Raw genomic sequence first — 13250 nt, forward strand, 5'->3', positions numbered from 1 at the left:
GAGAGGAATGAAAGAAGTGGCCTTTGAGCTTTCTTTTTTTTCAAGTTTTTAAAAAATTGTAGTAGATTATTTCTCGTAGCCAGCCTCACAAGACTGGCCCAATGGAAACCAAGGCATAAGCTGCATTAAACTAGTGCTATGGTAGGGGCTGCTATTTGCCTTCCAGTATCCATTTTTCTTCCTTCTCTAGAATAGAACCCCCAAATTTTAGTTAGGCATGTATTTACCTTGAAGACACTATACTCGGCCGTTTTCCTTGCAGATAGATGTGGCCCTGTAACTTTTGGTCAAATGTAAGGTGAAGAGAAGGGAGCATTTTTCTAACCATTTCTCCCTCCTTTTGGTCATAAAGTAGAAGCTAAGGTCTCTGAGCTGAAAAACCAACCTTCTCAACAGAGGTGTTGCCATAACTGTCCATTTGCTGGTTGAAATCCCGACTCAGTTGAATGGTCCAGGCTACGTCATTGATCTTCCATAATGACTCTTTGAGCAACTGTTGTAGGAGGTGAAAGTCAGATACTAATGTGATGGTTTAATGTGCTTTCTTGGTGCTTTTTTGTTACAATGTATTCTAAAAGTATAACGTATATATTACATGGGATTATTCCTTTTCCCATAACAACCTGTTCCGAATTCCCATTAAGAATTTGATGCGCAGGAAGGGCAAGTAACTCCGTGTAAGTGCCTTCCTTTTTCCTTTTAAATAAAAATTGCCGAAAAACTTAAAATAGAAACTCATCCAATCTGAAACTTAAAATTGAACTTAACATCTTTCAAGGTTTGGGTAGATTTGGAAAAAACTCCATTTGTCAAAGTTAGTTTGCTTTACACCATACTAAGAAAAAGGGACATTTTTGGAATAGTGAATTAAATGCCTTGAAGAACCAATTAGATATATAAGCACAAGTTGCCAACTTCAACTCGAGTAATGAAATATTCCTAATTTCATCAATTATTTTGAGTCAGGGCCACAATCAGTTGTCTGAACCCATGTCCCTCTTCATTGAACAATACATAAAAAGGTGTTTTTGTCTTTTTGGAGGACAAAATCCATTTGCAATTTCTAAAATCTACAATTTCTCCTGTGTTTTCTCTACCTTAAGCTTAGAAAGAACACAATGTCAAAACCAATGAAAAGATTTGTATTCATTTTCTTAATAAGAACTCGTTCAGTGGATCCTTTGAAGAGAAAAAATTGTACAACCTTGGCAGTATACGGGAAGAAGGCAAATGCAGACAGTTTGGAAAAAGAAGCCAAGAAGTATACTCAAGATTGGAGGAAGGAAAAGAACTGTTCTCAAGGCTTCTCGAGAAAGAACCTTCCTTCCTAGTAAGAACAGTTATTTTAAAATGGTAGCAGGGGGGCTTCCCTGGTGGCTCAGTGGTTAAGAATCCGCCTGCCAATGCAGGGGACATGGGTTCAAGCCCTGGTCAGGGAAGATCCCACATGCCACGGAGCAACTAAGCCCGTGCGCCACAACTACTGAACCTGTGCTCTAGAGCCTGTGGGCCACAACTACTGAGGCCATGTGCCACAATTACTGAAACCCGTGAGCCTAAAGCCAATGCTCCACAACAAGAGAAGCCACTGCAATGAGAAGCCCGTGCACCGCAACAAAGACTAGCCCCTGCTCGCCACAACTAGAGAAAGCCCATGCCCAGCAACAAAGACCCAATGCAGCTAAAAATAAAAAAAAAGAAAAGAAAAAAAAAAAAAGGTAGCAGGGGAAAATAAGATAAAAATTTTGAGAGAGGGAGGGGAAGATAAAAGAAGCCTGAATATAGGAGGAGAGGTGGATCCCAGAGTTAAGGACCAGGAAGCATAGAGCCATTGCTTTCAAACCTCATATGGGATAAGATTCACTGTGGGTATCATTGAGACCTATGAGCTCGCAGGTACCCCACTTAGAGATTCTGATTCTGGAAGGGGGGTGTTGGGGGTGGGGTGCTGTGGAGAGGTCATTGAAATCTGATATTTTAAAGAAGCCATAGTTCACATGAAAAGATGCTCAACACTGCTAATTATTAGAGAAATACAAATCAACCCTAAATGTCCATCAACAGAGAAATGGATAAAGAAGTTGTGGTACATATATACAATGGAATATTACTCAGCCATAAAAAGGAACAAAATAATGCCATTTGCAGCAACATGGATGCAACTAGAGATGATCATACTAAGTGAAGTAAGTCAGAAAGAGAAAGACAAATATCATATGATATCACTTATGTATGGAATCTAAAATAGGACACAAGTGAACCTATCTATGAAACAGAAACAGAATCACGGACAGAGAGGACAGACTGGCTGTTGCCAAGTGGGTGGGGCTTGGGGGAGGGATGGAGTGGGAGGTCGGGGTGGGCAGATGGAAGCTTTTATATACAGAATGGATAAACAACAAGGCCCTACTGTACAGCACAGGGAACTATAGTCAATATCCTATGATAAACCGTAACAGAAAAGAACGTTAAAAAAAAGAGTGTATATATATGTATAACTGAATCACTTTGCTGTGCAGCAGTAATTAACATAACATTGTAAATCAACTATACTTCAATAAAAAAAAAAGAAAGAAAGAAACCATAGTTAATTCCTATATAGGTGGCTTATGAACCAAAACTCTGCTGGATTAAAAGCTCCCTGCCCATGGGTTCCTTGATCTCCTGTGGGCTCCTGAAATCAAAATGCTCTCTGTAAAGCCAATGTCCAACTCCTGTCTGCAATTTACTGTTTTGGGGATTTGACATTGTCTGTGGCACTGTTTGGTTGTCAAGGTCCAAAAAGTTATGGATGAGAGAAAGATTCTTTTCTGGAGAAGGGGTACAACATGGCCTTTTGGTGTTTAGACATCAGAAGATAGTGAGAAGCGGATAGAGGAGGAAATGGAGTTGTATTTAGGAGCAAAGAAGTGGAAATTATGTTAATCTCTGTTTCTTTTTATGAATGGTGAAAGAATACAATTGCAAGGAGAGGAAAAAAACTGAAAATTAGAGAAGATTTAAGAAAGATGGAGAAAAATATTAGTAAGAAAAATATTAGTAAGTGATATCTTCAAAACTGTCTTAAATTCTGAATCAAACTGAAGACTAAAGATTGTTGTCCAAATTGTGGTGATTTAAAGAGCATAAAATTCTTACGTGATCATGTCTAACAGTCTAGTGATTTTCTCAAGAAAAGGAAATGTTGTTTCCTGTCCTTTGGAATCTAATTCTTTTTAGTTAAGATGGGTAACTTTAGGTGATTTCATCACCCCATCATCAACCATTAGTCTAGGAGCCATCTTTACCTGAAGCAGCATGGTCTCCCACAGCACGATATTAGTGTTCTTTCCTAGAAATAGAAATTGATGCAATAAGTGCCAAAAAATACCCACCCCAGTATCCAGGTCAGCACTGGCTGCTACTGTTCCATTTCAAGTTTCTCCCTATGCAGGATGGTTATTTCAGATTAAATTTACTATGTTGGCAATTCTAAATTGCTAGTCAGCTGGACAGAGGATCTTCAATCCATGATAAAAATCCAGGCTTTTTGCCAATTTCAACAGTAACTACTGAATTACCATATCTTAATATTCTAGCATGGATGAATAATAACTTTTTAGAACAATACCAAAAGAGAGCTTCTCTAAATACAAAAAAAAAAAAAAGACCAGAGCAAAAGTAAAGGTTCCTGCTAAATAGGTAACACACCTGGTCCTCTTATAATATCAATATAAGTATTTGATAGAGAAATAGAACATGAGTCCAGGACAAAATAGAGCTGTCTACCTTGCAGGTCAAGTTCATTGTTTTTATTGCCTAATATGAACATTAATGGCTTAAGATATAGAAGTGGTGCCTCATTTCCTTGTGTTCTTGCCTCCTTGGATAAAGACCTGATCCCACTCTCTGGTACCTTCCAGAGGCTGCAGGAGCTCAGGTATGCGTGTTTTCCATAGCTCTACCAAATTTGGGTGAATTATCTCAGGCAATATCTTCAAAAGTCCTATTGCACCGACCCCATGTAATTTCCCTAAGCTGGCGAGCATAGATATTACCTGGAGGAAGGAAGAAAAATTTCTAATCAACTCAGGGATATTTAAAAGGCTCGCCTACCTTTTCCTTTTTATCACTGTTCTGAATTCTCTTGAATCCTTCATTAGATAATCTTTTAACAAACCATCACAGTCTATTCTTACTTATTCTAGAGCAAAGCTAATACTTAGACAATCCATCTGCCCAATTTTCTTCTGAGGATAAAGGTGTAAAAATATATGGAAACCATCAACCAAAAATAAATGAAACATACCAACACTTAGATATATCTATTAATTAAATAAGGGCATGTGGAAATAGTGCTCAAGCACATACGTGGCCAAAAAGAGAGAGAGAAATCTAAACAACAGATGTGGAATTTGTTTGAATGGTTCTTATGGATCAGATTCAGTCTATGTTTATTTAAAAAATCATAAATGAAGTTTAACAAACATTTCAGAGTGAGAAGATAATCTTGCGAATAATAAATCTTCATCAGTGTATAGCAGAACATTTATTATGCCATTTTAGTGTTTCTTTTGTTTTGGAATATCTATGTAATTTTTATTATCATTTATTTGGAGCTGAATTGTCTATATTGGTTTAAATTCATACCACATTGGTTTTTCATAACTCACTCACCAGAAGTCTGGCCAGTAGCTGTTGTGGTGAAGGAAGTTTCACTAGAAAGAGAAAGCAATTTTCATTACTGCTATGGGGCCTAGAAAAAATCAGATGGGGCTTGGGTTTACAAGCAAAGCCCTGTAGCCTTTCTGGAAACTAGTCTCTCATAAGAGAAATGTTTTGCTTTGTTTTTGAATGTACAAACCAGCTCCTGTAGAGAGGACAAGTGCTGTTGACTCCTTGGCATTATTCTTCTTCCTCTCCTCTGCCATAAACAGAATTCTGATGATATTAAACAGGTATTTCAGCGTTCCCGTATATTCTGCAGGTACCACAAAAGTCAGGATTCTTGGCCAAAGCACCTGTGGAAAACATAAGGCAAGATGCAAGGATTGCTTATTCTTTTTCATTATTCCTCTTTGGTCCTCTCTGTGTGTTTCCCTCTAATCTAGAAAACTTTCTCTCACGTGTTATTATTTTGCTCTTCAGGCCAAATCAAAATGAAATCGTGAAACACAGTCTCTGCACAGTACATTCACTTTCAGGTGCTACTTGCAGTGAGTGTTGGTCAGTGTTTCTCCGTGAGGTTGCTGCTGGAATTTGGGACAGGACAAGTCGTCATTGTGGGTCACTGCAGGAAGGGCGGGGCTCCACTCACCAAGTGCCGTTAAACCCCTTGTCAATATGACAACCAAAAATGCCCCAAATATTTCTCCAAACTCCAAGACTGGAGCCGAACTGTCCAAAGTGAGAAGGATGGGGAAGGGATGGCGATTGGGCTGCTGTTGCTGTCTGTGCTCCAGGTGCTGATCTTCTTCGTCTTCTTCTTCTTCTTCTTTAATTAATTAATTTATTTATTTTTGGCCACACCACATGGCTTGTAGGATCTTAGTTCCTCGACCAGGGATTGAACACAGGGCCCCTGCAGTGAAAGCGCCGAGTCCTAACCACTGGATCACCAGGGAATTCCCCAGGTGCTGATCTTCTTGCTCTGGAAATCTGCAACACCTGATTTCTGTAGTCTGTATGTTTCACGTCCCCTGAAAAACTATGGTTCACGTCCTAATGGAAACTTAGGTGTCAACTTGGACTCCTCCCTTTGTCTTGGCATCTGTATTTAATCACCAAGCCTAAGCCTAATCCTTTTCTTTTTTTAAAAAAACAATTTTACTTTTTTATTTTATTACTTACTTATTTATTTTTTGGCTGTGTTAGGTCTTTGTTGCGGTGTGTGGGCTTCTCATTGCAATGGCTTCTCTTGTTGCGGAGCATGGGCTCTAGAGCGCAGGCTCAGTAGTCGTGGCGCACGGGCTTAATTGCTCTGAGGCATGTGGGATCTTCCAGGACCAGGGCTCGAACCCGTGTCCCCTGCATTGGCAGGCGGATGCTCAACCACTGTGCCACCAGGGAAGTCCCAAGCCTAGTCTTTTTTAAACTGTAAGATTTCTCACACCCTTCCATATTGACCTTCCTACTATTATGACCCAGTTCCAGCCCCTATGAATCTCATCTCATATATAGACTCTTTGTGCTTAGTCTACTCTTAAATCAGTGTCTACTCTTAAATCAGTGTCAATACACTGATTTCCTACAGTTATCATTTAAAATGTTTAGCCTTTGCTTAAAATTTTCATTGGCTTATCAAGGACAAGGAAGGAATTTGGCATTTCAGAGCCTTTAAAGTCAGGCCTTAGACTACTCTTTCATCATTTACTACTAGATCAGAATTTCCCAAACTTTAATATGCATCAGAAATGTTGGAATTTATTTGCATGCAGATTTATGTGCCCCATGCCCAGATATGCTGATTCATTTAGGTCTGGCATGTGGCCTGAAAATCTGCATTTTAAATAAATAGCCCCAGTAATCCAAAACCCACACCTTAAAAAACCATCCCAGATAAAGCCTCTGATTCCCTTAAACTGGACCTTTGATTGTCTCCTGGCTGTGCCATGTATTTCTGGCCATTAAATCCTTTTCCAGGTTGTTTTGCTTAAGCAAAATGCAGATTCTAAGGCTCCTCCCCTTGAGGTTCAGGTTATATTAGGCCTCAAGTGAGGTCTGAGAACGTGTGCTTTTAACACCTTCCCAGATAAATGGGGAAAGTTTAGCTTTCACTGCATTAGAATCACCACTTACAATACGTGTCTAAGTATGTCAGGGGAAGAAGAAAAATAATATTTTAAGATGCTTATAAACTGCCATTTACCATCCAGATATAAAAGATTATTTAGCTAATTTTACACCTGTTTTTGAGGAACTATTATGCGCTGGCACTGAGCATCCCAACATATTTCCTCTAGTCAGAGCATCAAAAAGCTGATGACACATGGAGTACCAACTCGTATCTTTACTCTGAAATGGACGGAGCTTTAGAAAGGTGATCAAATTAACTATGAGTGGTGACAAAAGACCCCTTACCTGAGGCATTCCAATGATCAGAGGGTCCAGGGTTTTTAAGACCTCCAGGCTTGTTTCTTGGATACATTTCTCTCCCTTTTCGGTCTCCTGGGAGTTAGGTTTTATTGGTTTCTCCTTTAAGAAAGATGAAATAGGTGACTTGTTCATAATCCCTGCTGACCTTACTTGGAGGTGTTCTTAGCCTCTGGGGTGGAGGATGCAGTCACTCAACTTAAAGGGCTTGTGGAATCCAGCAATCTTGGTCTCCAGTGTCTAATCCTGTTTTAAAGTGCTCTTTGGAGGAATGGGTTAGAAAAAAACACCCCTGGCTGAAGCAGAAAAGCAAACATTGTGAGGATCCTTGGACTGCAATTACTCCTTTTCTCCCTCAGGCCTTTCCCCTTTTTCTCTGGGGCAAAAATTTCCAAGGACACTGCTTCCTAGTGGAGGGGACTGTAATTTCAGTTGCAATGAATTTGCTAAGACTACTGAGATCTTAAGCACATGTTTTTCAGGCTCTTCATCCAAAGGAACCGGTGTAACAAGTATGGATGTTTCTTGTGTTCTAGAAACAATTCACTTTCTCTGCCTCTCTCCAAACCACCCCCAAGCTTTTGAGGCCAGGTTGCCTCCTTTTTAGGAAAAACTGATTTAACCTAACTTGGGTTTATTATAAGTTAAGAAGGATATCACTGAAAGAAAACCGAGAACACTAGAAGCTGAAAAATTTATTAATGAAAGTGATAAGGCTGAAATATAACCTCTAAGTCAGTTTCTAACTTGGACCACAGATATTTTTTTAAAATCCAGTTGAGTCAACTGAACTTGCTACAGGGCAGCAATCAAAATGGCGCCCTCTTCATACCAGATTCTTGTTGGACGTTGCAAACTGGGAGAAGATGTAGTCAATCAGTGGCCAGCCTTCCTGGGCTTCAATGTAGCATTTTCCACACATGGTTTGGATGAGGAGGAGGGCGGAATTCCTCACCTAGAGTAAGGAAAATGCATTCACAACATTTTACTCTGAATGGAAATTTAGATTCTCCTATTCTGTAACCTTCATGGATCATTCAGTGGAATCTTTCCAAAAAAGAGTATAAATTGAATGATCTTACTGTAATATATGGAGCAGGAAGTAATCTACAGGTTATGATTTAAGTGACACTGGCAAAGCTCTCTTTAACCAAAATCTTTCTTCCTAGTTCCCAAGACATATTCTCTATTACTATATATTATGAAACATTAGTAACTTTGGGCTAAAACATGGCCTCGCTTTAAAAATCCTCAGTGAAAGATACCACACTGAAATAAAGTTCCACAATTCCTTATCCACAAATTCAAACTCTAAATGACTCTGAAAACTGGGATTTTGTTTCTTAAATTTGGTGCCAACTCATTGGTAGCAAAACCCAAACTGAACTGTTTTAAAGCTATTTGTAGTCTTTACCTCTTTTATGTAGTGTGATATGCATACATTTTCTTGAAAAAATATTAATAGGTTTGATTGTGGGCTACTGTCACAGTAATGTTTTTCTGAAATCTGGAAAGTTGTGAATTCTGAAATATGTCTGGCTCTATGGATTTCAATAACGAGTTATGAACCTGTGTCACAAGCTTTTATTAATTTGGCTTCAATTAATTTATTGGATTGCTTCCCTGGGGGTTAGAAATCTCAGATCTAATTCCTTAGTGAACGGGTCTTTTAATGGAGGGTGGGAAGAAAATAATTTTGCACAAGGAGGAAGGGCCACAAGGTGGCAATTAACAATTAGCATACAGGGACTCAGTAATCTCCCTAATTAAGGAGAAAGAGGTATATTTTCTCTTTATTTTTGCCCGATTAGCTGGCCTTCCTTAAAGTTTCTGTGCTCTTTTATTCTACCCTAAATCCTAGCAATTCTTTGATTGGCTTGGTCAGTTACTGGGTCAGGTTTTTATATATAATCACTCCATTGTTACTTATTGCATAGCTTTGGTTATTTTAAACATAGTTATTGGTGACCAGAGCCTCTTAGGGGAATTTTTTCCTCTTCATTGGCCTCTGTGTAGGGCTTTGATCCAAACAAAATATGGTTTTCATACAAATAATACTACAACTGCTAATTTTAAAAATTGTTCCCATTTAAGTTCTATGTCTTTTCCAACGTGGAATACTTTAATCAAATAATCAGGAAATAATGACAAATCTATTGTGTGCAAGATTTGCTCTAGGTGCTCCCTGATTGGAAAACAGGATGTCTCTGCTCAGAACAGGGTTCAGGGGTTATTATTTTTTGGAGGAAGAAGTATTATCTTTATAATTAACAATTAATTTTTCAACTAATTAAATTTAAAACTTTTTGAAGAGCATGGCAGAGTGATGCTCTGGGCAAAAATCTTTTTTTTCCAACTGAGAAGCCCTTGAACTGAATGTTCTTTAGAACTTTACTTCGATAGAGTTTATCTTTTGGGGAAAGATGGAGTTCTTTTAAAAGTAGAATTGATCATTGAATTCTTTATAAAGCAGTCTCATAAGCAGATTCTTAGCCAGTCAAAACCATTTCATTTACTCCTAAAACTATCATTATCCAAATAAAAGTCCCCATTAATTCTCTTACTTTAATACTGAGGTCGCCCATGACGACTTTGACTGTTTTTTCAATTGAAGTGATGTGATCCCTCAACTTGGGCTCTGAAAGATAGAGGGAGAAATTGACAGACCCGCTTCAGAAGGACTACAGTATGTTCTAGAATTGATGAAAACCCATTAGAGTTATGGTACATAGTTGCAAAGTCTCTGGTCCTTAATATTTTATGTTATTCAGTTCCCTCCTACCTTCTCCTTTTCCAGCTCTTTACACGTTGATTGCTTTTTTTGTTCTCTATTACATTTTGTTTCACCTTGTTTAAAATTTAGATTCTTAAGTGGATTCAATACATCATGCCTAATGGATCAGCTTTAAATTTCATAGACTACTTCATGTTTCTTCTGCCAAGTCTTCAGTAAATCCCAGGGTAAACTGAATTTTATAAAACTATTATAATGATTCACTTTGTTATAAAGCAGAAACTAACACACCATTGTAAAGCAATTATACTCTAATAAAGGTGTTAAAAAACTATTACAATGCTGTGCAAAAATGAATTGTCATATTTTATTGAAGCCAAGATATAATTTTATGAGGCATCATTATCTTATATTGTGCCGAGTGAAAAACTCTAGCGGCTGATGATAATTAAAGATGCTATCAATTATAAGATGCATTCTGATACTGTGAAAATATGTGCTTTTTGGAATTAATGAAATATGAAAATTTATTAAATTCTCCTCTTTTCTAAATGTACTAATTTTTAGAATATTGTACATTCTTCCCACCCACTCCCTGTTTATCAGGCTACTTAACCAGTTTACTAGCTCTTTTAAATTCTAGATTCAATTCTCAAATATTCTACTCATTTAGTGGGTGCATCCATAAATATCATGAAAGAAGAGAGGTAACTAGAAATGCCTGTTTAAAAGTAGTAGATTGTAGATAACTAAGAAAACCAAGCTTCACCTGAATATGATGCTCTATAAACTTCCCAAAGACATGGGATAGAATCAGAGACAGTGCACAAGTTTCAGTTTGCTTTTTGGTACAAAATAAACCACTCTGCTGTCATCTTTACTGCTTACCTTCAGCACTGATAGCCGATCTTAACAAAGTCAAGATTCCCATTCGAGTGGCTTCATTATTACTTCTCATTTGTTCATCAAAAAATTCTATCAGGTCTGCAGGGCTGGAATGGGCTGTGGGTTTAAGAAATACTGGAGTCATAAGAACTCATTTTCACCTTAGGTAAAATACTTGTGAATGGAAAGAGGATCATTCCATGAGGATTGTCAAAGTCACTCTCTGGTTGGTAACCAGATTTTATTATGTCCATACTTCTTTAGCATCACAGAATTAATTAAACAGTTTGGTCACTAAGAGAGCTAGACCCACTTCTATTCATACCTGTGAATGTAACCTTATTTGGAAATTAGGTTCTTTGTAGATGAAATCAAGTTAAGATGAGGTTGTCTTAAATCAATATGACTGGTGTCTTTATAATAAATGGATAGAAGATACAGACAGAGACACAGAGGGAAGCCGTGTGAACATGGAGGCAGAGATCAAAGTGATGCTTCACCAGCTGTGCTGCTGGAGACTTGCAAGGGTAAGAAGGAAGCAGGGAAGAGCGAAGAAAGACCTGGATGGAGTAGAGAGGTTTGGGTTGGAAATGTTAGAGATAAAGTGAAGAACTTAATTAGGTTGGGGCATAGAGAAGTGGAAACTACAGAAACAGAGGTGGTCAGTTAGGAGAGAACTAGACCATACTAGAAAGGTATGCAATGAAGTAGAGGAAATGACATATTTTGGGAGGGTGCAGGTGTGGGAGGTCTAGGATTGCTCTTGTCTCTTGCCCTGAGGGACTATATTAGAGTATAGTTTTGTATCCTGACCCTGGGAACTTGGTGCTTCCTCGACTACCTGTGTCCGGTATTCTAACCAGGTGATGGGTGGGATTGTGACATGAAAGCAAGAACAAAAGAGAGAGAGTGAAGGAGGGAGAGAGAGACAAGGGATAGATACTAAGAAATGACAAGGAAGAAAAAAGATGACTCTGGTTTGATAGAGTTTCAAATAATCTCAAATGCCAAGAAAAAAGCATTTCCTAGCCTTAGGGTTGCCAACTCTCACAAGTTTGCCTGGAAATAAACCCATGCATATATAGTCAATTAATTTTCAACAAAGGAGCCAAGAATAAACAATGGGGAAAGAATAGTCTCTTCAATAAATGGTGTTGGGAAAACTGGACAGCTGCATGCCAAAGACTGAAATCGAATTCTTACCTTACACCAAACATGCAAATTAAATCAAAATGGATTTAAGACTTGAACATAAGACCTGAAACTGTAAAACTCCTAGAACAAAACATAGGGAGAAGCTCTTTGACATTGGTCTTGGCAATGCTTTTTTTTGAATTTGATACCCAAAGCAGAGGCAACAAAAGCAAAAATAAACAAGTGGGACTACATCAAACCAAAAGGCTTCTTCTCAGACAAGGAAACCACCAACAAAATGAAATGACAACATATGGAATGGGGAAAAATATTTGCCAACCTTATATCCAGTAAGGAGTTAACATCCAAAATATGTCTGAGACTTTTCTGGTTTTAGAACTGAAAGTTCTATTTTCCTGGAAGTCCTTTAGTCCCAGGCAGATCCGGATGATTGATCACCCTACCAGCTGCACTTTTCTTGGGAGCAGGGAGGATAGGGAAATGCACAGAATACTGTGAGTTGAAGAAACATTTTGTGTGTATGTGTGAAAGTAACAAATGTGACAGCTTGCACGCACTTCATCCTTGTCGTCATCATCACCTGGAGACATTTTAATTAAAAACCCTCTGGATGCTGGGTCCTACCTAGAATGAGGAAACAATCTGAAGCTTCAATTTCATTTTCCTTTACTGGAGGATCTAGAACTCTGCACACCTGAATGAGAAGAAAAAAATCAGGTGGTAGATGTTAAAAAGAGAAAGCTGTTGAAAATGAAACAATCAGATCTGACAACATGGTCTTACCTGGTGGAGTAAATTGATAAAGATGGTCTTCTTCAAGGCCTTTGGAAGGCTAACGTCATAAAGGACTGCCGCGGTCAATATCTGTCTTAGGCTCTGGAATAAAAGCTCTGGAAGGTTAGTTGGAGGCTGCCTACGGAGCAGCGGCACAGGATGTGGAAAGCAAATCATTACTCATTACGTTTTGTGATGAGAACAAACCCATAACCTTTCTGTGGTTACCAGTTGTCTTTAGTGATTCTGCTCCTCTACCTTGTCTAGTTCCCCAGCAGCTTGAACAGAAATTCCTTTCTGGAGTTTCCACCATCCAGCTATGCCACCGACTGCTTCTCTACCTCATATTTCCCAAGAGATATTTAAGTTCAGCTGCCCAAACACGGGTTTGAGTTCCTTGACCCCTCTTGGAAATTAACATCCTCCAGGATGATTGCTGGTCAACTATCAGAATCGGTTTCTTTAGGGTGTGGCTCTCACCTGAGTGACGTGGAAATCAATCTCTTTGTCTTTATACTGCTTCAGGAGCCAAGGGACCTGGCCCAGGGCGTATTCACAGAGGTCTTCCCGACAGAGCAGCAAGCTCACTGTGGGGCCGTGAGCCTTAATGATGGCCAAAATCTGCAGAGTC

General features: G+C 38.7%; 1 protein-coding gene across 1 annotated transcript in view; it reads right to left on the reverse strand.

Annotated features, from left to right (window-relative positions):
- MROH2B (maestro heat like repeat family member 2B) overlaps positions 1-13250 on the reverse strand; it is a 64377-nt gene that overhangs the window by 38973 nt on the left and 12154 nt on the right. Inside the window, exons 6-17 of the mRNA XM_082382582.1 lie at positions 13100-13240; positions 12629-12721; positions 12470-12539; positions 10694-10807; positions 9636-9709; positions 7904-8026; positions 7060-7173; positions 4844-5000; positions 4657-4697; positions 3896-4037; positions 3288-3331; positions 386-493 (exon numbers count right to left, since the gene is read on the reverse strand). Of these exons, the coding sequence (XP_082238708.1) occupies positions 386-493; positions 3288-3331; positions 3896-4037; positions 4657-4697; positions 4844-5000; positions 7060-7173; positions 7904-8026; positions 9636-9709; positions 10694-10807; positions 12470-12539; positions 12629-12721; positions 13100-13240 (1221 nt within the window). The remainder of the gene's footprint in view (positions 1-385; positions 494-3287; positions 3332-3895; positions 4038-4656; positions 4698-4843; positions 5001-7059; positions 7174-7903; positions 8027-9635; positions 9710-10693; positions 10808-12469; positions 12540-12628; positions 12722-13099; positions 13241-13250) is intronic.

The sequence above is a fragment of the Balaenoptera borealis genome, assembly GCF_965194805.1.
Source record: "Balaenoptera borealis genome assembly, chromosome: 2".
Classification (NCBI taxonomy): Eukaryota; Metazoa; Chordata; class Mammalia; order Artiodactyla; family Balaenopteridae; genus Balaenoptera; species Balaenoptera borealis.